This window comes from Bombus vosnesenskii, unplaced genomic scaffold (genome assembly GCF_011952255.1).
Source record: "Bombus vosnesenskii isolate JDL3184/JDL3185 unplaced genomic scaffold, Bvos_JDL3184-5_v1.1 scf7180000013361, whole genome shotgun sequence".
NCBI classification, from domain to species: Eukaryota; Metazoa; Arthropoda; class Insecta; order Hymenoptera; family Apidae; genus Bombus; species Bombus vosnesenskii.
In genome coordinates, this window is record NW_022882994.1 from 526,757 (window position 1) to 554,364 (window position 27,608).

The 27,608-nt window shown below is 36.5% G+C and overlaps 1 protein-coding gene across 12 annotated transcripts in view; it reads right to left on the reverse strand.

The window, feature by feature from the left end:
- LOC117237187 (TLD domain-containing protein 2) overlaps window positions 1-27,608 on the reverse strand; it is a 303,806-nt gene that overhangs the window by 83,581 nt on the left and 192,617 nt on the right. For 9 of the 12 annotated variants that reach the window (XM_033500917.1, XM_033500918.1, XM_033500913.1 and 6 more), the window contains 2 exons: window positions 21,343-21,411; window positions 19,082-19,188 (listed from right to left, as the gene is read on the reverse strand). In XM_033500917.1, the coding sequence (XP_033356808.1) occupies window positions 19,082-19,188; window positions 21,343-21,411 (176 nt within the window). The remainder of the gene's footprint in view (window positions 1-19,081; window positions 19,189-21,342; window positions 21,412-27,608) is intronic. The other 3 variants (XM_033500915.1, XM_033500927.1, XM_033500923.1) reach the window with 1 other exon arrangement.

Consider the following 27,608-nt stretch of genomic DNA (forward strand, 5'->3'; position numbering starts at 1 on the left):
CTAATTTACGTTGTATATTACGCACAGAGCCTAAGACTTTTTCCACGCGATTGTCGTGCAGCACTGACTAGATTATTTAAAAATATCGTGGATGAATTATTAGTGAAAAAAGGTAAAAATCTAAAAAAAAAGGTAAAAGACTAGTCATCCAAATTTTCTGTAACTTTTCTTATAGTTAAAATCCTTTCAAACGAGAAAGTAAGTCAGGAGAAGAAGATAAGTAAGACAAAAGTAGCTTACCACAGAGGAAACTAGACTTTGATGAACAAGTCATTGAGTGCATTATTCGCAAGGAATTATTCAACGAAGATTGGCAGCGATATATCAAACGTAAAGGTTTGTTTGGTTCATGTGTAGTGTAACAGACTAAGAAAATGTGACAGAGCCATAAATTAGCGATAGAAAAACTAAGGGGGTCTAACGAACATCCCGCAAGCCATCTAACCAACAACGAAGAGAGTGTTCCAGTGTCAAAAAACAGTAACAGCATGGCTATCTCTGACCTGGGCCCTGACGACACCCCTTCCATAGGAGCCACACCCATAGTATATAAACCTTTTTATAATCAGCTCTCCACATTCTCTGTTCTAACATTCTGAACCGTCATTCTGTTGGATTCGTACAATAAATTTTATTATTAAATATATCTAAATTTCAATTCTTTACCTTATTTGTGAAACGTTCGAACTGCAACGCGAGGAGATCGCCGGTGATCTGTTAATTTCGTGATTTGTTGTGTCTTTTACGTGACAAAAATATCGATCAGTCTACTTGTGATATTTGTGGACACGCCGAAATAGAAGTTGTATTTTATTTAAATGTTTCTTACTAACATTACTAATTACTTAGATGTTAAAATCTATCAAGTAGATAATTTAACGGTATTGGATAACAATTTTTCGTTCGTTGTCAATTACATCCTTTTTATCTTTATTGATCTTTACTCCTTGATTGATTTTTCCCCTTTTATCAAGAAATATTTGCAACTACAAATTACTTGTTCCATATTTGATTTTTATCAAATGTAGCCTAAGTTATAGAACAGAAATTTAGATTGGCCGGTATTGTACGACTCTCGTCAAGAGATAGATAAGAGAAAATTCTCATATCCATAAATTCATTGATTCGTCGTGGCACGAAGAATTAAGAACAACGTTAATATTCGTGACCATTCTACTGGCTTATTGGCAGACGTTTCAACTTAAGCGTGCAGAGTAAAATAATGCTATATAAAGCCACATTAAAACCTGTTTCGACCTATGGGATCCAACTATGGGGAACAGAAATTCTTCAACGATTCCAATCAAAAACTCTAAGATCCTTAATAGATGCACCTTGGTATATTACCAACGAAACAGTACATTGCGACCTTAAGAGACCTACAGTTAAAGAAAAAATATCCAAATTCAGTAATAGATATAATATAAGAATTAACAACCATCCAAACCCACTAGTTACCCGATTACTTGACACGACGAATCAGATCCGCAGGCTAAAAAGACATTACTCTAGATTTAAACATTAGATTCAGCTAGAATCAAACATACGATAATCATTTATTATTCATGTTATAGTACCACGTCAGAATAATTTACTTATAATTCTCAATGAGAATTGATTGTAAACTACTTCCAAATAAAAAAAAAGAAAAAATATTCGTGACTGATTGGAACGTACGATACAATATACAAGGCCTCAAGTTAATTAATATTTTTAAAAATTTAATTACCTCCGCTTCGTGTGTTCTTTTCAAATTATCCGTTTGCTACAGCTTTTTTCTTTCGTTTAATTTATCCTTTTACCTGAAACGATTTTCACGTTATCTTTATATCTCTGCAACCTTGTATTTTATTTTCAATATGCGTTCATTTTGTCAGTTTACTTTAATTCCTTTCCGTATTCTGTAATTCGTGATTCTGCTTTGCTTCAACTTAAAAACTTCCTGTTTTTAATTGCTACGCTACGAATTAATATTAATTAAAGAGCAACTCAACCATCAAATTTGACTAATTCAAACAAATTTATTTCTATCGAAACAAGCAGTTAAGAGATTCCAGAACTAATTTTCGCTATAGAATTTCCTATTAAAGCAAATATGATTTCAACCAATTACCGATCTTTGATCTAGAGGTGGTAATTAATCAACCGTCGAGTTTCCATGATCAAATTAAGCCAAATATTTTATCGACAGGGAACACGAAATTTAGACACGATTGAAATTGTTGTATCGCGTTTCGAAATTGGTGTTTCGGAAGAGACTTCATCGGACTTTAACTTAACATTTGTATCGATAGTAAACGACATAATAGCTGATTAATACTAAATCAAAAATGATTAAAAATTCAATTTATTATAATATTTATTGGAGTTAATATAACATTCTTTCCATAACACTTTTTAGGACTAATAGCTATACCACGACGATATTCAGATTATCCTGATTCCTATTATTGTTAAAATTTAATTTCTTCTATTGAAGCGATAATTTCTATAAATAGAGTATTTCTGAAAGATTAATTTCAAAACGAATAATTTTATTTAAATTTCACCAATCATCTCTCGAATGATTAAATAATTACACTCCATTTCATCATTCTTTGTTGGCAACGAAAATTCTATTCTTCCCTTTTTCCAAATATCTATCTTTATGCACAAAAGTTTGAAGCGTTTGATCTAACGCATATTTGTATATAGTACAGAGATCGACAAGGGTATTCTAGTACTTCTTTTGTTTTTAGATTTTTTGAGAGCGTAGAATATGAAAATGAACGATCCAATCTGTTAACAGATATTTGATCGTAAATAATTCTCAGAATCTTTCAACTTTCGTTCGCGATGATTCAATGGAACGTTCGTAACTCCTGACGGTTGTCCCTCGAAACTTTCTAACCGAAATACATCCAGAATTTCTCCGTTCGTCTAGCCAGACTTTCTTCAGCGGCACGATCGATTCGAGACATCGTTTCGCCTGTAATTCAACGCGGATGGAAAGCTTTAATTAATTTCGGTCTGATAAATCTTCGAGGACGTACGAAACGAACGCGTTTCATAAGAAGATCGGATTGGCGTAATTCCTTGAAAATGTCCCGTGAAACGGCAGACATCGCACGTATGGTACTTTACACTGTCGTAAGAAACGATTGCTGGCACGAAGCAAACGGACAGCATGTGAATAAAATAAATAATAAATAAAATAAAAGTAAAAGTAATCTAACATGATACAATGGCGTACTTCAGCACTTGCTTTTCAAAAATTGAACTAAATGTATGTTCATTTACAGTTGATTTCTCAACAATGCGGGCTCTATTTTTTTTACACAGCCAGAAGCACAATTTTTCTGTTAGAATACGAAATTACATCAAGGATTTTTGTATTGTACTAACGTATCACGAAAAACTTAAAAATAGGGTAGGTGTTTATAATTATTCTCACCACTGTACAGATATTATATGCCAATATACAGTGGCTCAAGAAAGTATTCGAACGCTTACACTTACAAATTTTAATTAATAAAATGAGGTGTACTAAACTAATTTGTTAAAACAATTTCGTATCTATAGTGTAGGATCTTATACAATTAGTTTATTTGCAATAAATGGATTAAACAGGAAACGATGGTTGTTTAACGTGAACTAATCACAATAACGTATTATAATTAAGACAACTAGATAATTAATTTGCAACTCTCGTCACTACGGATTCAACTCTATCTCGACAACGCTAGTGTCACACGCTCAAGGAGACCACTCGCACAGAAACAGTAATAGGATAGGCTAGACATCCTGCATACTACAGCCATCGAGACAATAACCAAATAGTAACGGAATAGGCGCCTCTGTGATACACCAGACGACAACCCTTCCAGAGGGACTGAAACCTCAGTATAAAAACCCCCCAAAATAAGCGCTCGCCCCAGTCTGTTAAAACATTTTGAATCAGTCTCTTGTAATTCAATAACAAATATAATACAAGAGTTAACAACCACCAAAACCCATTAGTTACCCAATTACTTGACACGACGAGTCAGATGCGCAGATTAAAAAGACAATACCCTTTAGATTTAAGCATTAGATTCAACTAGAATCAAACATACTATAAACTCTTGTAATTCAAGTTACAGTACCGCACCAAAATAATTTACTTATAATTCTCAATGAGAATTGATTGTAAAGTCTACCAAATAAAAAAAAAATATCTCTTGTAACACTTTGAACCGTCACTCTATTGGATTTGCATAATAAATTATATTATCATATACAAAGTTCAATTTCTTCGCCTTATTCGTGAAACGTTCGAACTGCAACGTGATTTATTGTGTCTCCGACGTGACACTAGCAACGCTATCTCAACAATGCAACTCGCACTTTCTGGCTTCTCAACTAACACTGCTGTTAATTCGTTTATCGTCCCTCAGCAACCTCTTGTCTTTTGTCTTTGCCTCATGACTTTTGCCTTAGCCCCACCACGCACATACTCCGCAACCGTTTGTTTATAATTCGCCCCACACCCCCCAGACCCCTCTTCCACGATATTGCAATAGTGACGGGAAAGTCTGAAGATTACATCAGTCAAATTTGAAAACGATTCAATAATATGGACAGAAGTTATGATACTTTTATTAGAAACATTCATGGTAAGTGTCTTACAAAAGTATTCGAACGCTGTAACACTGTTGATAGTTTTTCATCTTCCTTTGCACCGCATGTAGACATCATTACTAAATGAAAATATTGGTACGTTCATTTGTTGTTAGGATATCGTTTCAGTAACAGCAACGCAAAAGTGTGCACAATAGTATTTAAAACGAATACCAAAAAGTCTGAAACAAAAGTGTGAAAGAGAAATAATATTCCGATTACATGACGACGGCAAATCATATAACGAGATTGCCAGAATTGCGAACAAAAGTAAGTGCAGAATAAATTATATCATAAAAAAGTCGAAGAATGAGGGAACACTTGCAAACAAAGTTCGATCAGATCGACTAAAGAAATTGACTGGAAAAGAGGAGAAAGTTACCATTCGCGAATTAAAAAAAAATCCTACTACATCCGCTCCTCAACTCGCAAGTATGGTAGCTGATATGTTTCATAAAGAAGTTCACTCGGAATTATGTCGACGAATCTTACGAAACAATGATTTTCATGACAGAGTACCGCGAAAGAAGTCATATATTAATGTGGTAAATCATAAAAAAAGATTGACTTTTGCAAAAACCTATATTAACAAAGATAATTCTTTTTGGGACAAAGTCATCTTTTCGGACGAGTCAAAGTTAAATTCTGGCTCGGATGGTGAAAATTATGTATGGAGAAAACCAAATACGAAATTGGAAATTCGACATTTACATCAAACAGTGAAACACGGAAGTGGATTGGTTATGGTGTGGGGAATTTCGATAGTTATTGATGGAATACTTGATAAATATAAGTATTTAAATATTCAAAAAAAAAATAACCTTAAAGAAAGTGCCCGTAAATTAGGATTATTAGAAGAATTTCACTTCCAACAAGATAATGATCCTCAGCATACTGCTAGAATTGTGAAAGAATGGATCGTATAGGACACACCACACATGTTAATTACTCCACCGCAAAGTCCAGACATAAATCCGATTGAAAATTTATGGGCTGAGATCGGAAAAAGATTAAATAAATATCAGATAATCTCAAAGCAAGTATTGCAAGATAAAATTATAGAAATATGGGACTCCGTTGAGTGTAATTTTACAAAATCACTGATTTACAGTATGGAACGTCGATTGAGGCACACTATTGCTGCTAAAGGTGGTCCAACAAAATACTAATATTAAATAATTTAATAAGAGATAATCAGATAAAATAATATAAACCTATTTTGTGAAATACATGTGTGACTCATCGCGATGCACGTCGTTCCACGGAACAAACTCGAGTGATCCACCGGTAGTGCACGCCGCCTCACGGGACAGACACGTATGACCCGCCGATGGTGCACGCCGGTGTCACGTAAAATAAAATAAAAAAAAAAAACCGAAAAAAAAAAATAAAAAAGAAACTATTTTTTTCTAACACAGTTTACAAATTTTACTTCCGAGCTCTAGGCGCGACTTTTCAAGACTGACTCTTACAACTCGACTTCCGATCGGATTCGGTTATTTGTCTTTTGTCACCCCTCAATATCCCCACTATCCTTGCGATCACCGCCACACATGCCTTTTCCTCGAATATTCGGCGGAAGGACCGTTGGGATATTGATGGCTCATTAGGCACTTCGGTGATATACATTGTCACCGAGTGCCACCACATCTTTATCTCCGATTTTAAAGTGAGCCGGTCGTGACAGCGGCCTGGTCTCTGATGTGGATTGTCGTTTCATCGGCGTCAATGTGTTAATGTACATTATTTCGGCTATTCAAGTTTGCATATGTAAGCGTTCGAATACTTTCGTGAGCCACTCTATATACTTATATTATTTATACGTATATCATGTTTATATTACGACGTGATGATCGTCACACGACTGACCGCGCGACAATAGCGATAATAATACAGGCATTGTCTAGCCGATCGTCTTTTAGCAACGGTGATTCGCGTATTTTTTCCAACGCTCTCCGTTAGTCGTCTAGTTTGTTACAAAGTCACGGTTTACTACACGGACTACATGCATAGTACGTATGTTTTCTCGGAAACTCTCGCAATATTGACCGAGAAAAACATGCGCGTATAAGAAAATCCGTGTTGTCGAGACCGGTGCTGTTCTACGGTCAATTGTACGTATTTCAGCCCGATGGCCTAGAAACTGGACTTGGCTTTACGTGTATACGAAATTGAACTAGTACAAATTTCTGAAATGTTAACGTTAGGACGTTTAATTAGGTTAAGAAGGCGAAATTCTATTAGATATTTCATTTTCCGGCGTGTCTGTTTCGCGACATTCAGAGAAATTTCCGAGCCAACGGTTCTTTTGCAGACGTATAATACACAGAAGCTGCAAGATTCGGAGATTCCAAGCGATACGAACGAACGAAGCTTGAATGTTCGCGTTACGTGGCTGAAATTACTTTGTCTCTCGACCAAAGTAATCTGAAATTTCAAGAATACCTAGCATTCTACAGAACGCACAACCGAACCTTACCATTTCCGAATCAGTCGGCTCGGGAATAAAACGATATCGTTGAATTCCAAAGAAAACACAAATGATATTGTTGTTTTCGTTTGCATATTTTATGCACTGTTGGAGTATTATTAGGTCTATATTATATTAAAAAACATTGAAACGCGCGGATGGCAAATATTTACTTACTGAATGTTTCAAAAGATAGTTCGTCAGAATCTTTCGCATGTATATCACGTAATACTGCGACAAGTCTACGATTTAAAAAGAACGATGAAAATCGTCGCGTCAGGTATGAGAAAACCTATGTATGTTTAGTAAGTAGGTAAGCATTAAATTGACTCAATGTAACTCAAGTTACATAATATCAATGAATTCATTGTAACATATTATAGGATTTATTTATTCAGAAATATTATTAGGTCGTTCGAAAAGTTTCTTTCGTTTTATAAGGAAATAATGGACGCACAACATTTTTCGTTTTATATTATTTTATCGAATTACATATGATCCATTTTGTTCTATCAAAATGAAGATCGCAATGTTCGGCAAATTAGGTTTCATGTTTGTATAAACACAGGTGATCATAAATAATATTCCAATTCCAAACAAATATTCAGTCAGATATCTGGACATGATTCTGGACAGAAGAATGACATGGGAACGATACATCGTAGACAAATCCAAACGACTTAAATTAAAATTAAAAATATTCTACTGGCTCATTGGCAGACGTTCCAACTTAAGCGCGCAGAGTAAAATAATGCTATATAAAGCCATGTTGAAACCTGTTTGGACCTATGGGATCCAACTATGGGGAACAGCGAGTAATTCCAACATAGAAATTCTTCAACGATTCCAATCAAAATCTCTAAGATCCTTAATAGATGCACCTTGGTATGTTACCAACGAAACAATACATCGCGACCTTAAGATACCTACAGTTAAAGAAGAAATATCCAAATTCAGTAATAGATATAACATAAGAATTAACAACCATCAAAACCCACTAGTTACCCAATTACTTGACACGACGAATCAGATCCGCAGGCTAAAAAGACATTACTCTCTAGATTTAAACATTAGATTCAGCTAGAATCAAACATACGATAATCATTTATTATTCATGTTGAGGTGGTACGTCGTGATAGGTGCGGAAGGAATACTCAGACGTTAAACGAACAATAGTTTATCGAGAAAAGATTTAATAGAAAGAGTCAACAAATAACAATTAACAGAAACGATCAACAATAACTGGTAACGATTAACAACTAACAATTGAGATCAAGAGTTCAATCGACGCGTTGCTACGCAATGGCACTGAGGACTTTTCTATTTCACGGCGCAAGACAGACTGTCCTTTTGTTCCCAAATCGAACGGATTCTTTCCTTCGTTGCTCATCGATATCCGCCACTAGCGTGCATTCATTAGATGTGCCGCCGCGGTTGGCACGTGTATGCTCTTCCGAGGATTTGGCGGAAAGAGCGTGAAGGTATCGATGGCACTGTCACGACCGGCATACTTCAAATCCGACGGACTGACGATAGAGATAAAGATGTGGCGGCACTCGGCGACAATGTATATCGCTGAAGTGCCTAATGAACCATCGACATCCCAACGGTCCTTCCACCGAAGGTTCTCGAAGAAAGAGCACGTGGCAACGATCGCGGACGCCTAGCAAATGCATGGACGGTGGGGATGTTGAGGGATGACAAAAGAAAGTAATCGGATCCGATCGAAAGTCAAATCATAAGAGTCAGTCTTAGAAAGTCACGCCTAGAGTTCGGAAGTAGATTGTAAAGTGTATTGATGTTAGAAAAAAAATAAAGTTTTCTTTTTTTATTTTTCACCTCAAATTCCTTTTTTATTTTGTTATTTTACGTGACAGCACATTGGGCACGTCGGTGTTGCGCTTTGTGGCCCGTGCTGCCACAATGTTATAGTACCACACCAGAATAATTTACTTATAATTCTCAATGAAAATTGATTGTAAACTTATTTCAAATACAAAAAAAATGTTTGTATAAAGATACGTCGTTGTAAAAGACATGTCTGTGAAAGAAAGACACTTTCCGCACAACCTAATAGAAATTAGCGTTTCCAATGATTTGTATCATATATGATAAGTTTATTGATAGATAGATTTATTTACCATGGATTAAACAGCAGACGATGGTTATTTAACGTATACAGTAATGTACTATAACTAAGACAACTAAATGGATAATCCACAACTCATAACTAATAGTTTACAGCACATAACAACTCAACTCTCCACTCCTCACAACTAGACTCTTAGTTAACGACTGCCAATTAATTCGTCTTTCTCGCTTAAGTATTTCTTTGTCTTTTCTCATACTCCCACCACGTACGTGTTCCGTAATCGTCCGCGATCATGATCACGTCACGACGACACATTGATAGGCCGCTTGGCTCATTGAAATTTCCCGACCCTTTCGACCTGACGGCACTTAAGCTTTCTCGCCTTCATTGTTTATAGTTCACCTGATAATTCTTACACAGTTTGTCTACGATACTACAATATCGATTAATTCTAACTCGATATGTACTTTTCAACCTTTCTGCAATTCTATCTATATCTTTACAGTTCAATCTTGTTCGTTCTAGCAAAAGATATTTCTAATACTCTAAGAGAATGCGTAACACAAAATTGAAAAGAGAAACGATGCACGAGTTTCTCACGTTCTGCTCAAACATGAGATACGTTCCAACGTTGGGAAAACACAACTGGGTCGAGAATGGCCGGAACAACGTGGTACCAAGGACTTGCAAGCACGGATCGACTGTCTTACAATTTCTTCGAAACGTTCACGTAATTGAATTTTTACAGAATCTTATCCAACTGGAGATACGTATGTACTCGTCTTCAAAGCAGAATGTTTCAGCGCGTAATCCATACAAGCCAGCTGTTGCAAAAATGACTTGTGGCGGCACGTGCCACGGAACTTTCCAACGGCTTCGCGATACAAAGTGCTACAAAGCCCAACACCGACGTGCTCAATGTACCATCGATATCCTTACGCTTCTTCCATCGAATTCTCGGAAGAGCATACACGCGCCAGCCGCCACGGTACATCTAATGAACGCACGCTAGCGGGGATATCGATGGGCAACGAAGGGAAGGATCCGTTAGATCTGGAACAAAAGGACAGTCTGTCTCGAGCTGTGAAATAAATCCTCAGTGCCATTGCGTAGCAAACGCGTCGATTGAACCCTTGGTGTTAATTGTTAGTTGTTAACTGTTACCAGTTATTTGTTGATCATATCTGTTAATTGTTATTTGTTGACTCTATCTGTTAAATCGTTTGTTAATAAATTGTTGTTCGTTAAACATCAAAAGTAGTTCCTTAAATGCACTATCACCTACCAAACACCTCAGACTTTTCCATTAATTTCTTGTCGAAGAACTGACACATCGCGTAAAATAATTGAAAGAATCTTTTTTCGAGGAAAGTAGCGCTCACCTTACCGACCTACTCCTCAAGGATTTTGCCGTGAAACGAATACCTTAACGAATAAATTTCCACAAAAGCCGCGACTGTAGAACGAACCCATTTCGAAAACGTAGCCTGACAAATTCCAGAACCGTTGGGTCGATCCCGGTGGCACGGCCGCGCTATCCCAGTAATTAGATAAATTTCCGAGCGACTGGCCGGGAATTCGAGCGACTGTCATTTAGCAAATCCACGCCGGCCATTAAAGGCACGCGAGTATACACGGCAAGTGTTATTAGTGTTTCGTGGTACACGGGTATTTGGGTTAGTCTCTCGCGGCGGACATGGATTCTGCGTTTAATAAAGTGCTCCCGGGCACTGTATCAGAACGGCGTTGTGCATTTAAATTTTCCACGTGATCTCCGCTTCCTGCGACTCATACCATTCGCTCTGTTTCTGCCGCGCCTCGTGTTCATCGCTGTACTATCTCAACCCATGTTCAAATTACCGTCAATATCGCGGCTCTTTAATGAAACGTTAACAGGGACTTAATCACGGAAACCTTCGTTTTGAATTTCCATTCGTTTCGTTGATCGAATTTCCTCCCGTTATGTGCTATCGTTTCGCTGGTTGTCCGTGTTTAATGTTCGATAGGGTTACGTACATAAAGGCGGCGCGAGGGTGGAGGGCCGAATAACGAATTGCGAGCACGTTCTACCACGTTTACCTTTTATCGGAGCGTCGAAAATATTGGAACAGTACGAAACTTCCTCCGGAATTCACTCGTTGTTTTTCGTGACACGTATGGATAGCTTACGGTTCTTCTCGACGATGATCGTTAAAACGGTGACGCAGCGCTGCGTTATACCGTGTTACAGGAATGGCCAACAAGTCGATCGCGAAGCGATTTTTGCTCGCTTGTCACAGAGCCATAAATTAGCGATAGAAAAACCAACGGGGTTTAACGAACATCCCGCAGGCCATCGAAACAACAACGTGAAGAGTGTCCCAGTGTCAGAAAACAGTAACATCAAGACCATCTCTGACCTGAGCCCCAGCGATACCCTCAGCGACACCCCCTTCATGGGAGCCAAACCCATAATATTTTTTTTGTTTTTTTTTTATTATTTAACTTGTACTTTACAATTTGTCCAGCTGGACATTTAGTACATTTTTCTAACTTAATTGCTAAATAAATGGATGGCTACCCCCAGCAGGATACCATCTTCGAGAAACCCATAGTATATAAACTGTTCTAATACTCTGAACCGTCACTCCTGTTGGATTCGTACAATAAATTTTACTACTAAATATATCTAAAGTTCAATTCTTTACCTGATTTGTGAAACGTTCAAACTGCGACGCGAGAAGATCACCGGTAATTTGTCAATTTCGTGATTTCTTGTGCCTCCTACGTGACACGCTCATTGATAGCATCACTGATAGATAGGAGACGACACGCAACGCAACTTAGCCGCGACTTATAGAAACAAACGGTCGAGGCTTTTTTAGTATCGTAGTAACTATAAATATTATTAATAAAATATCACGTTGGTCTAATACTCTCTCCTTCTTTGTTACTTGTTAGTACATAAGATACGTGTTTGAATAAGAAAATGTGTAAAATTCGAGATTTTAGTAGGTAGATCGCGACACATTTTTAGGAAAAATATTTAGTCGATCGTATTTTATTTTTATACCGAGATTATACTGTTTTACGTTGTATAGATTATACTACGTTGCACTGTAAACGGATTATATCGTAGGCTTATTCACAAGGAAATCGAAGACCTCGCTGCGAAAATCGGGCAGTGCACGTTTTGAAAGCTGTGAGAAATCGAACGAAATTGAATTAACACTAATCTTACCTGGTCTGGTCGAATGCCGGTTTCAAAATTGAATTTAAGATTGCACATTATTCATCGTTACTTCATTTGTTCGTCTAACTTTATGTAGATTCTTCTATTAATAAAAATTAAGAAATTGATTGATCGGATAATATAAGAATTTACATGAAGTTAGACGAACAAAAGAAATAACGACGAATATACAATTTTTTATTCAATTTTTAAACCGGTCATTTGACCGCGCTTGGTAAGGTTAGCGTTAACTACGACTTGTTTAAGCAATCGCGATAATATTTGGAATTTGGAAAGGCGTTGGCCTCAATACCACCTAATGACAAAATCCGCAATCACTTAGTCGCCAACCCAATAGTTTGAATTAATTGATTGTCGTTAAAAGTCTTTTAATTTCATTTAAAGCATCTTAATTTATTTTGAATACATTATTTTATACCACTCTCCCTTTCATATCTGGAAAACGAAGACGAATCGATCCACGGTGTGCGACATTTTTTCCACAAATTGATCTCCCAAGCACGTTGGCAAAGTTTATCGATTTGGATGTGGAACACTCGGTATATAACATATAATCGGACTGCGGATTTTTATACAAATTCACATTTTCGAGAATATAACTAGAAAAGTACAGAGACTCGATAGAAAATTGTTTTACGCAGCAAATATAATAGAAAGTATGATAGTTTGCACATTTCATATAATTTTTTATATTACGTGCATTCTGTGCAATTTACACGCTCGTATTTCCTAGAAAGCCATAAAAATTCGCAGTCCACGTATATAACAACGAATGAGTCTAAATCTTTAGACAGAGAACTTTAATTAGAGAAAGGCTGAAAACTTGGTTCGCTCCTAGCCATGGTACGACATTTATCACGGCAACAGCTATGCTGATTATATCTAATAAGCAAATAATTAAAAAGCTGGATTTAACGAACCGAACAAGCTGTCAATATTTAATTAACGCTCGTTGCGTTTAGAACTCGCTCTGGCGATGCCGATCTTCGCCCGATATATGTAGACACCGATGTGTTTTGTCTTTTGGTGGAAATGGAATAAGAAAAACGAGAGGACCGTTAAACCTCGCTCGAATCGATACGACGCTGTAAAACTAACCAGGTGAAACAAACGAGTGGATACAGAGAGAAAGTATGGGAACTTTAATTCTTGCTTCGAATGCAAATTCCGAGATAAAAGTGTCTCCCGGATTATGGGGCTGACGCGTTGCTCGTAAATAATGTTTAACGTTAAATGAATAATTCAGCGATGTATAATCGGCAACCTAAATTATTATGTTGCCCGAGTTGGATTAAACGTGGAATTCTGACTACCATGCTCCGAGTACTGTCGCTTTTTGGTATTTTTTCTTGGTTACCGTTAGCCCGTGGATATTTAAGCAAACTCGTATTTTTACCAATAATACAAAAATGGAACTCTAGCAGAGATCTGTTTCGTCTAATGGCTGTTATAAAAAATACAAACTATACTTGGGATATTTTATATATGTGTATATGTGTTTGTGTGTATGTGTATGTGTGTGTGAGATACACGAAAGTATTTCGAAAATTTTTATGAATGTGTTATACAGGATGTGGCCGAATAACATGTCGCGTGAGGTGATCTCTTATGAGAAAATAAGGAGAAAGCACGGAATAAAGGATTCTTCATATGTCTCGTTTTCAAGAGATTTTTTAAATTTGGAAATTTGTGAATTAAGCTTGAATAATCATCGACTGAACACGAGTAAACGATCAATAGAAGGTTTGTCCGTTTAAAGCCGACGTTTTCAAGGAAATAGAGTTCGCAGATGTTTAGTTAGAAATTAGCCTAATACCATACATTTTCAAATTTATTTTTCTTTTTCAGAAACAAAGTTTGTCTTGTGGACAAACTTTATTTCATATTTTCGACTTATTTTCGCACGTGGAATAACGTCCTGTCGATTATCTACTTTTGTTCAATCAGGAATTAGCCATGTCCAAGTATACTTGAAAGAGATTCAAACCCGATTTTCTCGAAAACGAAACGTTATGTGTCGAACAAATTTTTGTTCTGTACTTTCTTTTTATTTTTTCATAAAGAATCACTTTGTGCTTGCTTATACATAATTATTCGGCCGCTCTGTATATACAAAATTTTATTAACCCTCGCAATTCCTGTGTACGTGCTTAAATTGATTTTATACTTAACAAATATGATAGTTGTGTCTAGTTATGGTGTTCGTGAAATTTCAAAATGTTTCGTATAATACACATAATATAGATACATAAAGTGCTTGTTCCAAAGTAACAAAAATGTTACAATTAACGTTATAATTAATATTATATGGATCCCTTAAACTATACCATAAAAGAGATTATATTTCCCAGGGATAAAAAAAGGAAGGAAGGAAGGAACTTTCGACCTATTTAATCTTAATTTTCAACGTCCAATACGTTATATACCTTCTAAGCAGCCTCGTGTTTCAATTAAGCGCAGCTTGGCGAACAACTTACTCGCTAAATATCGCAACGGATGCTAGTAACTTAATCGGTATAAATTTACCGTGTTCGCCTGTTTGCGTTAAAAATAGCCGTATTATAATCTAAGAACGAAACTTAGCTGTAAAAATAACGACCGTCAACATCCACACCGAGTGTCTCGTAAGTTCATCGCTGTTATTATTTCCTACAAATATAAAATAAATAGACGAATATCCTTAGAAACTTTATTGAAACCTCGAAAGAAAACAATGACGACTTCGCTTTTAATTTAAGACCTGCATCTACCGATTATGTCACGTTAGATTTATATCAATAGATTCGCTGGTCAAACAAACCAGGACAGAACGTGGTAGCATCGATGCAAGTGCCTTTACTACAGCGGAACTCCATTCATTTGAACCAGTCGGAGGACAAACAATTTATATAACCGAAGTTCGTATAATAAGGGTTTACCTTCGGATAATCAAATTCGATAGAATTTTTGTTGAAATAAAGTTCCACTGAATTCGTTCCAATCGAATGAAATCTGCATTCGATAACGAACTAACTTGAATAATAACTATTGTAAAAAGTTACCGACAATCGTCGAAAAAGTTCTCAAAAACCGATAACAACCACTATGTATCACACGACAAGTAGTTTACTATGGAAGCTCATTAATCATCTGTGAATACGATTAAAAATATGGAACCTGAGCAGAGATTTATTTCACGTGCTAAATATTACAACGAGTACTTTACTGTTTGCCATTTTATATACTTTTGCGCTTTCGAACTTTTATAAGCGCGTAGAAATCTCTGACACTCCGCACCAGACATTTTGTATACTTTGTCGAAGAGACTATAGATCGTCCGATCGTTGAAAAATCCGCGGGCGCGGATAAATCTCACGAGAGGAATGTCAATTAAAGTTGAGCTGGTGCGCGGGCGCGCGAAGCGATCGATCAGGTCTGGCATCTGTGCCACTTTAAGAAAGTAAGTCAATGCAATTCGCAATGAGTAAGGTTGCATAGGCGATGCTTTAGCGCCTAGGATCGACGAAGACCTTCGGCTTTGGATCATGATCTACACGGTCGTCTGCTCCGATTAGTCGTTCCTCAAACGATCGATCTGAGCTTCCGCGTAAAGGCGCTGCTAACGAACACTATGGAACACTATCAATATTTCAACCGTCTAAAAATGAAACCGAGTCACTCGATATTTTAAAAGCTACTAAACTTCGTTATCGGAGCATACGATTAACTATAGACCGAGTCGTTTCTCAATTAGAAGCTTCTACAATTACGATATTAAAAATTAATAGCGAAGATAAATCAAGTTCAGTTAGGTCAGTGTGGAATCGGAGTCGTTGAAAATATAAAAATGATATAATTTACGCGCAGGAAAAATCAAACTATACGTGGAAAGATAGAGAATCTTTAAATAGGAAAATTATTACATAAACGAGGAGCTGATCCGTCTTTCTCGATTAATAGGTCGATACAACAGAATGATTTATAAACAGAATGATTTATAACAACAGAGTTGATCGGTTTGACTCGAATATCGATGATATCGAAATGTTATCGCCAGGTGAAATGTAACAAGTGAGGCGTGTCTTGTCCGAAAATTCATTTCATTGAAACGATAACGAGCTACACTAGAAGTCCATTTGTCGGAACGAAATTTTAGTTAAATGCTAGTTCGACCGATTAATCTTGTGCTCATTCAACTCGCTTATCTAAACACGAACTCCTATTATGAGAACGAGGTATAATAAACAGTGGAAAAAAAAGCGGTTGATTCTTACTATGGAAATTCTCGTGCGAGTTCAGATAAACGGAGGTTTATTAAAATGACTTCCATACTTTATTTTATACAATGGCGCGATAGCAACGTTGCAATAATTTGAATATGTTTTATTCGACACATCTTAAATATGTATCTCTGCCAATAACTTATTCTTTCGGTGAAACATTATTTTCTAAAATAATGCAAACTCTTTGTAACGTAAGTTAACGAGATAAAGATATGTTAGAGTAAACAAAATAAAAAGGTAAGTGACCAATGTAATAAGTATTTACAGTCTCTTCACGCCTTTCATTCGCTTTATCGGCATGTGAACAATATTATCAATATATCAATAAGTATTGTACTATCGATATATCAATAAATCCTTATCAATAGTCAAATTAGTATATCGTAAGATATGTTAGAACGAACGGAGTTGTTTCTCGAACAACGTTAGTTGTAGCATAAATTGAAACGTAATATATTCAGATGTAACTCGTCTCGGGCTGACAGTTGAAAACAAGGCTATGGTTAGTACAACGATTTGAACAATGCAAAAGCGTAATATGATCTAAAAGAAACAAATGGTAGAAATAATATGAAATCTATTTCTTTAACACGAGTCATAAAATGGCGAGGCAATCGCGTTAGCCAACCTTCCCATAAACAAATCTCGCCTCTTCACCGTGACATCCGATACTCGTTCATCTTCCAGCAAGCTGGTTTATAGCGCTATTCACGACTTTTTACGCTGTTTAAGTATCTTCTACACACTGGATACCGTTAATCGAGAGAAAGAGAGATTCAAAGAGATTCGCATCGTTAGTTAACGTTTACTCCTTACAGTCGTAACGAAGGCGGAATTCTTCGTATTCGTTGTACCATCTACCAGTTGTAAGGTAGTTCGTCGTAGCGTAGCTTACCGTATCTATTAGGTTGTCCGAAAAGTTTCTTTCGTTTTATGAGGAAATAATAGACGCACAACGTTTTTTCTTTTATATTATTTTGTTCAATTACGTATGGTCCATTTTGTTCTGTTGAGACAAACACCACGACATTTCACAGACTTGGTTTCACGTTTATATGAAGGTGCACTGTTGTAAAAAACACGTTTGCGAAAGAAAGACACTTTTCGGACAACCTAATACTTCCACGGATATACAATCACTTAGCCATGAATTTCGACCGCAATCTCTATTATCAGAACACTGGATCGCTTTCGACTTTCACCGACACTTTTTCACGGTGAATATCGTTTATCTTGTTACCATCGATAAGCCGTAATAAACTCTAAGGATATGTTATCGACAGGATCGGGTCTAAATTCAATTGCAAGCAGACGTAAGTAGAACTTTCGGTGCGTGCCCGATGAATTGGAATTTCGAGAAAGAAAGCAAAGATTAATTGTACGAGATAATTCAGCAATTACGCGGTTTGTGAGCGCGTGGAGAAACGAAAATTCTGCGAGAGTTTCGTTCTCGAGATAAACCACTGTGAATGTTGCTCCGTTTCCCTCGTTTTTCCTTTTATAATCATCTTCTTTGCCGATCTAACGCAATTTTTTGTTTGTCCTAGTAGTTCTTACGATTATCGTATCGGTGTGTTTCTTTGATTTTTCTGCTTATCATTCCTTTATTCGTTGGCTCCACGGATATGTCGATAAAACGTTGATTTAACGTCTGTTCAACGACTATACGTTCCGCGACTTTAGGGAGAATTTCGATGGAACTTCAAATTCGTTAAAATATTAAACGAAGATAGGAAGTTTAAGAAAAAAAAGTCAATGAAAGCAAGTGATTTTTTTAGTTTCACTTACTGGACTAGACATTTTTGGCATGTAAATGTGGTCTTGAAGTATTTATGAAAATGTAATTTTGTTTATTTTAATTTTTCTAATCGTTTATTAACTTTCAAGACTTTTAATAACTTTAGACCACGTTTAATAACTTTTTAAAATAGCGATAAGCGGAAGAGTAATCGATTAATCAATTCCCTTTGTTACAAATTTCTCCAAGAATCGAACCTCAAATTTTGATTTCATCATTTGTTTATAATGTCTCTGTTAAACGATATAAATTGTACTCATTTGTCGAAAAAAGTAAATTTCTTAACTTTTGCTTTCGAATGACCGTGACAATGGTTACATCAAGGTCAAAGCTCAATGGTCAAAGACGACTACTTGAAGTGAGAACTCGTGTATAATACACACAACGAACGAATAAGAAGACCTGAAATAAAAGAATTAATTTCTATCTTGAGGCTATCTGCGTCCCAAAAAGGTCTAGTCCCATATGACTCATAGTTGGTCCACAAAAAAGAAAAAGAGAATAAATTCATAAAAGTCACCTGCCTTTTTTATTGTTACACGAAAATCCCTTCTTAAATGAACATTTATGGAAACAATATTTTACTCACCCTTCGTGAATTCGTCGACCGACTCGAACCGTCCTTCGACCTTGTTCTTCGATGAATCCCAATCAAAAGGCGCGGCGAATCCATGATCCACGCTGCGACTCTTGCTCCTGCGAAAGCAAAAGTTTAATTAACCATTGAAACGATGAAACCCCGTACTTTCTCTATTCCTTGACTCTCTACGTTAAGATAGGTTCGTTGGAACAAACGAGTTTCGAAATTTCTAATACGAACGAACAGAGCTGAATCGTACACGATTAAATACAGAATATTATTCGTGTAACCTTCTGTTTCTCTTCTGTTCCGTTTCATTCTTTCGTTTTTCTTTTCTGTATTCTTTGCAAAAGCAGAGTCGGCGAGGCGAGACACGATGCAATTTCACGATGCAACGAGCCATGCGTCGTATATAAACGAACCCTAAAAGACGTATCCACGGCACAGAATGGCCTGCGAAGATAGCGAGCAACAATGGAAGGCTTCCGTCAATGAAATTGCCGGCTACGAAAGAGAGAAAGAGAGAGAGAGAGGCAAAGAGAAAGCGAGAGAGAGAGAGAGAGAAATAACAAGTTTGATGGAGGAGCACAAGGCGCGAACGAGTTATCTGATGTTGCAACAAGTAAAATCCGCTAAACCGATGAGTACGTACTTCTCGTACTTGTGCAATGTCCGCGGATTTTTAATCCTTCCTGATGAAAATTTTGCAATGGTTAAAACTTTGATTTTATATTCGTAGATTGACAATAGTCGATACGTTATTCGAGAAAGCGTTTCAGATAAAACTTGTTCTGTTTCAAGGGGGACGTGTTCCGACGACCACCAGATTTGTCTAGGTGAATACGTTTTCGGGATTTCAAGGCTACCTTAGTCTTTTCTGAATGGAATTATATGTACATTTTTCTTCATGCATCGCTCGATGCAGTTTGTTTTTAATTATTTAGAGAAAAGTATTAAGGTATACCCGTATGCGATAAGTTTAAAAGGTATACCATGTTAACTTCGTCAAGTTAAATGTACGAAAGACAAGGAGAACGTAGAAACACCTGCGCTATCTTTCCTCGTCTTTCATACGATAACACTCGCAAGAATCAAAGTTAGAATATCTTTTGAATCAACCATTCTTCGACTCGAATACCTTAATACTTTGACTGCCACGTTGGTCACGGTTTCTCCTGCGACGCCACGGTGGTCATTGGTGACCGGAGCGCTCGAACTTCGTACAATTGTAAAAATTGAATGAAAATTGACAGTTAGAGCATTTTGAATATTACCGATAAATAGAAGATTCTTTGAAACAAAAAGTGCCTCGTTGAACAATTAAACTTTTTTGTTAGAACCAATAAAAAAAATGAGAACAAATCTTGCATGTAACTGTGCACTGTATTTGCATCCATATCTTTGAGGGGTAATCTACGAATATTATTATAAACACACCTTAGAAAATAATCGTAAATGCTGCTTTATAATCATATAATTGAAGTTAGAAGTGTGCACACACCTTACTATTATATATAGAATGAGCAAATACCGTTTACTGATATCTTCTACACTTTTCAGCAATATATTCTGCACGTTTTGCTTACGACGAAATAACGAATGCGAATGGTTTGTTGAAATAAACGAAGCCTTGTTATAATATGTCGCTATCAACTGTTACCAAGGCGCCACAGTGGTCACTCGTGACCACCAATAAGATACACGGTCCATTGGGGAAAAATGTTGTCTTACATCATCAATTCATTATTATTTTGCCATTATATGTTTTGAATAATAAAAATACTCCCGTGGCGTTCTGAGCGAAACATGTGATCTCGGCGTGGCAGTCAAAGTGTTAATACTTTTTTTTGTAGAGAATTTAAAACATACACAGCATGCTCCATTCTCGTTCCACTTGAAAAATCAAAGGTCAGGCTTAAATCTCGAAACTTCCGTCTGGATACTCCATCTCCCTGAAGGAAAGTGAGCTTTATTCGTAATACTTTTTCGAATAATGCACAGTTTAGTAGATATCTGCGTGTATCGATGAAAATGAGACGCACGGTGTATAGGAATGAACAAAGAAAATGAAATAATATAGTAGAATGTATGAACAGCGAATAAATGATATAGATATGTGTATAAATAATTTGTAAGTTACATGGCATTGTCTGTTTTTGAAGTCAATTGCATACACACAGAAAATCTATATTTTACCTAATCCTATACATAATGCTTGGAACTCATCGTCGTGCAGCCATTCTAATTGAAATTTGTAGAGTTGTACATACCTGAAATAGGGTACTGTGAGATTTTCTGTGGATCTGGAATGCGTGATATCCTGGGACATTCGCCTGGACCTACGATGCAACAAACAATCCAAAACGACAGCGGTGAGTTTACATGCAACTGCGTGCCAAAATGCTTAAAATAAAATTAATGCGCGAATAAAATTGATGGGGATCGTAAAACTGGGTAACGACGGGATAATTTCAGTTAGAGAGAAAAACGAACGATATATTTGTGAAATGTAGCAATTTCCATTGCACTGGTTGTTACATATCGAATTTAAAGTTCATTTTTCGCCAAACTAAGGGAAACCATGAGGTACGTTGAATCGATATGAAATAAAAAATATAACAGAAAGCGATTGAATAAAAATCAATGGTCGTCACGCTGACAAGAGACTCGAGTCTCGAATTCGATAACGATAAAATCATCTCACACAAGCAAGTAGTTGCAAAAATAAAACAACATACATTTCAATGCTCATGCATATACTTCCCTGTAATTCTTGGAATATTGGAATATCACATACCGTGTGACATCATCATCAAAGATTTAAAAGCATACAGTCGCAAACTATGTTTTCTAGTATTATTCCCAACTGACTAAAACTTTCCAAACTTCATCATCGCAATCGTCAATACCTTGGATGTATACCCGGATGCTTGTAATAATTCAAACGACTTCAAAAGTCGATAAACTTCTACAATAAGATAAAATAAACCATTTCAGTAATTTCAATGAAACACACGTGTAATTTCGAACCAACAATACAGATCAAATCAGTATTTATTGACCCAATAAATAATCGTATTTGTTAATGATATCTTATCTCTTATTGACTTTCATTCCTATTATCGACCATGAAAATGTGAATGTATTGTAGGAAATGTGTGAACGTAAATCGTAAAGTGTGCGTTATTCGAATTAATTATGAGCGGTAGTATGAATAAAAATCTGACATAATCTTGTGCATTTTATTTGAAGAATGAGATTTCAAGCTCGATCGATACGAATTTGTTCGAGGCAGGACTATTTGCATAACATTGAGCAAAATCGAATTATCGAATTACGCGCCGGAATATAAAGACACGATGGTGGAAGGATGCCAGAATAGATATTCCCAAACGATGACTGGAGCTGGATCTGCTCGATTTGAAACGGCGCATTCGCAGCGTCATGTCACAGCTTTCATCCGACGCTAACTACCAGCGATGCTTTAATTCGATTACCGTCCCCTATCCTGACGAGTTCACTCGTTACACCGGATCTGCATTCGAGCGACCGTTTGCTTCTATTTTCGATCGGGTTTCCGAGGTCGACTCGTATATTTCTGCTCTAGACGACGAATCCAGTTGTAGTTTATATTACGCCAGAGAACTACTGAAGCATAAAACTCCCTCCTGCTTCGTTTTTCGGTAATAAAATCAATCGGGCAACCAATTACCCTTTCATTGCAAGTTATTAATATTTTTCACTTGGATTTACACAAGTCGCACTGGTATCATTCATGGAGCACCGCGATCGTAATTTCCATTTTACGTATCACGATATTTACGGACAATAGTTGCGAATGTATTACGATGAAAGTCTTCTGATGAAAGTGGCTTTTGTTCCTAGAATTTACGTTTTGTTACTTCATTCTACAGACGCCTTGTAGGGTTAAGAATCAATTAAGGAAGATTAAGATCAATCAAGTAGATGAAGAAAATTAAGGAATTTAATAACAGAGAAAAATTAGCCATAAATTCAATAAATTATGAAATTTCGCGGATACGAAGAGGATCTATATATACAGGCATTGGAAAAACTAATGGACACACTTTTTATATGTTATACATATATATTATATGGCATGTAAGAAGTCTTTCCATTATTTTGTTTAACCCCTGTATATATAGATATCTATATATGCCACAATCTTTTTTGCCGCCCAAATTCTCCCTAAGGGGATGAAATTCACTGCTGAAAATCCGGCTATTTTCCAATTTTGCGTCGTAATTCGCTACAACATCGATATTTCCTTTGTCAAACGACAATCCTGATATAAAAAAGTAACCAACTTTCGTATGAAAACTTTTTTTCTGTCTCTTATAACTCTCGCGTTATAACGTAAAATGGAAAAATGGCCGGATTTTCAAGGGTCAATTTCACCCTCCTAGAATGAATTGGCGCAGTAAACAAATTTGCGTGATACCTACCTACATATCCCCAAAGCTTCGCAATTTTATGAATTTGCGGTTGGGGCATTTCCCGCTGTAACACAAAATTTAAGTGGACATAAACGCAAGAAATAAAAATAAGAAATTTATACTACCACTCTGGTTTAACGTTATTCGGTAATCGTAAAAGAACACGCAAAAGAAGGTAGAAGAAGAAGAGTACAGCATCCATTGTATTCGTTGGACCAGTCCATTCAATAAATCACACTGATATATTCGAGCAGCTGTCGTGTATAAGCAAAATCGAAGCAACCAAACTTTCCTCCCTGCAATATCTAGCTATGGTCCTTTAGTTGAAAACAACGAAGGAAATTTATGAGGAAAAACAGGCGTGATATCATCGGGCTGTATTTTTGGAAACAGCAGAATGTCACGTTTGGCAGTCTGCCTTGTTAACAGATCGGAATCATCGACTAGCACGAGACACGGGGGAAAAATAAATAAACAGCACCTAGTTTCGATCGAACTAACTCTGATTTACGCGCAATGTTTGTGTTTTGCCCCGCCAACAATTTTAACGAACTTCACGCTTGACACTGTGATCAAGATCGCAAGAACGAAACGAACAGTTTTTAGTCGGTCTCGGCTGTGTAAATTGTTAGGAAACAGGAAACACGTACTTACGTTCTCTCGGTAATATTTCATACTACTATAAATACGTAACGCTAAAGCGAAGTCAATAAGTTGCAGGAAGTACGTGGTCACAGAGGAAGGGGAATATAAATAATAAATTTCACTCTCGAGCCAATTGACAAATCGTCCAAGGAAAATACGACAACTTTAGTTCTTGGTACGATAACATGAAATATTTCTGAGAATAATATTTTGTTTCATAGATGTTCCGTGTCGTGGGAGTAGATACGTATTTGGTTTGTGATTCGTTTGATTTTGTATACATATTGGCGAGGTCTAGGAAACCGCGAAAATTCTATCAGAAACTTAGTGGAGTTGGAAGATTCCAGGGACTGTGGACATCGTCCAAGTCCGAGAGTAATACTAGAAGGTCGAATAATCTAAAAATTGACATATTTTCATAAGTTTGTAAGATCATAGGAATTTTATGGCCAATAGAATGAGATGGCAGATGTTCTAGAGATCTAAGGTTCCAAAGATTTCAAGAACTACAAAGGACTTAGAGTAATGACAGAAAATCATATAAATCTGAGAATAATTTAAAAAATCTATGGATTTTATAGAGATTCATAAATTAAAAAAAAAAGAAACAAGAGATTTCATGCAATTTAGAAATCTATGCTGCAAAAGTTGCAAGTATTACAAAGGTTCTGGAATAACTCTAGAAGATTCAGTGATTCGGAATCTAATCCTTTCACATTTATAAATTTAAAAGATCACAGAAATTTCAAAGATTCTAGAGACATGAACGTGACGAAGATTTGAAAAATTCTAAATATTTAAAGAATACTAAAAGTTCTTCAATGTATAGATTTAGAAATCACAGACTCGTTGATCTAGAATCTAGAGATCCGAAGGATCACCAAGATCCAAGAAATTCCAAACATTTCTAGAGACATGGACATGACAAACGTTTGACAAATTGTAGACATCTGAAGAATATCAAATATTTGAAAATGTATAGATTTGCAAAAACCAGAAACTCAACGATCTAGAGATTAGAAAGACCACGAAGATCCAACGACCATGGTAAATCTTGAAATCCACTATTATCATTTCTGATAAAACATTGATCCAATCCAAACTCTAGACAGTATCGAATTCTGCGAGTTTAGATTCATCGCTATAACGTTCCACGACCCCAAGATGACCAGTATAGTGTTCTATAAAGGCAGACTTATCAGTATGTATCGTATTCCTACCTTTGTTACAAGGAGTATCACATTTTACAGGCCTGACGTTTCATCTGCTTCGAATTCCACGACCTCTCAATGGACAACGTTGCATTTTACATATCCAATCTGTATCCGTTTTCATATCCTCTAAATACGAACACCATAGACGGCATATTGAAGCACAACTTGTTCGAAACTATGTTCGATGGACTGGTAACCCATCAAGAGCTCGACGAAGCTACGTTTGATCGTCCATCGATAACAAAACTTCGACTTGTTCAAACCACGTTCGACGAAGGTACAACTTGTCAGAACATTCTGCAAACTACACTCAGGATTGCCAAATAATCTCTCGTCGTTATAACGTGCTAATTATTATCCGATATCCAGGTTAGAACCTTAATTATCGATAGCACCAGAACACCTGATGTTAACGCTACCCATAAAATGACGATATTGGCGAACGAATTTCCCACTGTTCTATCGTATCTTCTCTACGAAAAAATCGATAGAACACAATCAATAATTGAAAAGATAGTTTTCATCCGGCGTGTTTGTAATGCCTGCGCGCGGAGCAAACTCAGAGGTATATCAAGTTCTACATTCCATTCTCATAGCGTCAAAGCTTCGTGGTCATACGATGATATGTAAATACTAGCGTAAGTGATACGAAATGTAATATTCGAGCTTTAACTCGATTAAATTAATTAGCGTATGAACGCCATAATAACATTATTCTCCAATTTATCATTTGAAACTCGCATCCACGGAATCGTTAACCGATGCTACAAGATTGTCGGTCTCGTCAGCACAGCATCGAAGCTCTTTACTGACATTAATACTTTCTAACAGTTGTACTGCAGCCTTCTTCGTCCCCGTTTGGAGTTTAGTTGTGATATCTGGTCTCCTTACCAGTAATACTTGTGTTCCGCTATCGATAGGTGTTCGACATAGATTCTTAAAGGATAGCAGCGAGACACATGGCTTGTTTCGTGTCTTTCGATTGAAAAATCGAATATATAGTTTCTAGTTGAAACATATTATCTGCTTGAGCAGATGCGCATCATACGTGACATCTTGTTTGTCTCAAGTGGTGCCACGAATTATCTGGGAATTCTCGAATTGTTTAAAATCTACACTCCTTGCGGAGCTTCCATTTACGCTTTTTTGAACAGCAACACCGTAGCTCATGCGGTAAATCTAATTCTATTCGTCGAATGTGTATATCTGTTAACAAGCTTAATAGACAACAAAATTGATATTTTCTATGATTCTGTTACTGTCTTGCAGCGGGCCATCCTCAACAATTGTTACTTGTAATAACTGCTCTCAGTTATCTTTGTCAATCGTCTTCTTTTATCTTATTTTTTATCGTTCTTGTTTTCTATCTACTTTGTTCGTTCCCTGTTCTTTGTATTTAATTTTGCGTTTGTTTTAAAGTTCGTTAATAAATAATTGCAATGTCTACGATTGTACGTGCAATATCTTTTGTAGCTATTATATATCATAGAAACTTCAGATTTAACACGCTCAGCCTAAGTGAGCTATTTAATATACGAAATACGCGAAAATCATTTGCTTCACATTGGTGTGGTTTTTTCCTTCTTTAAAATATACGAGAGATTCAGACATGCGAAGCATCTTGTTATTATTTTTTATTGCACTCTTATAACATTTATTCTCGTAATGAATAATTCCTGTAATGTTATTACAGTTCTCACTATTGTTTACATGAAATTTATGATCGTTGGTCATTCGCGCTATTAATTCAGCGATGATTCTCAAAGATTTTAACTGGTAATCAAAATTCCTCGACTATTCTTCTTTTCTTTTATCTTGAAAATCTTCTCAGACACATTGACCCATATACTCGCACATTTCCCTGGTAATTAACCGTCTGAACACATGCAAATGCTTATCATTGCATCGTTAAAAAGAAATTAAACCAGCTTATTAAATCGCAATCACGGAGTCGAGGATTCTGTTCATCGAAGAGGAACGTAGCCACGTTTATCGTCCCTTGCGCATTTCGTCGATGCACGCTCTCGATAACATCGACCCGTGACCATAAGTGCATCAACGTGATCACCGTCTACATCGATCGGTACCGAGCGCGTTGGAAACTAGTTTTATCCAAGTACACTACGCTTCAAAAGTATCCCAGGTTCATACTTGCATTTGGCAACGTCAATAGCTCTAATTACAATTAGAATATTCTTCCGTCAAAAAGTTACGAAAGTA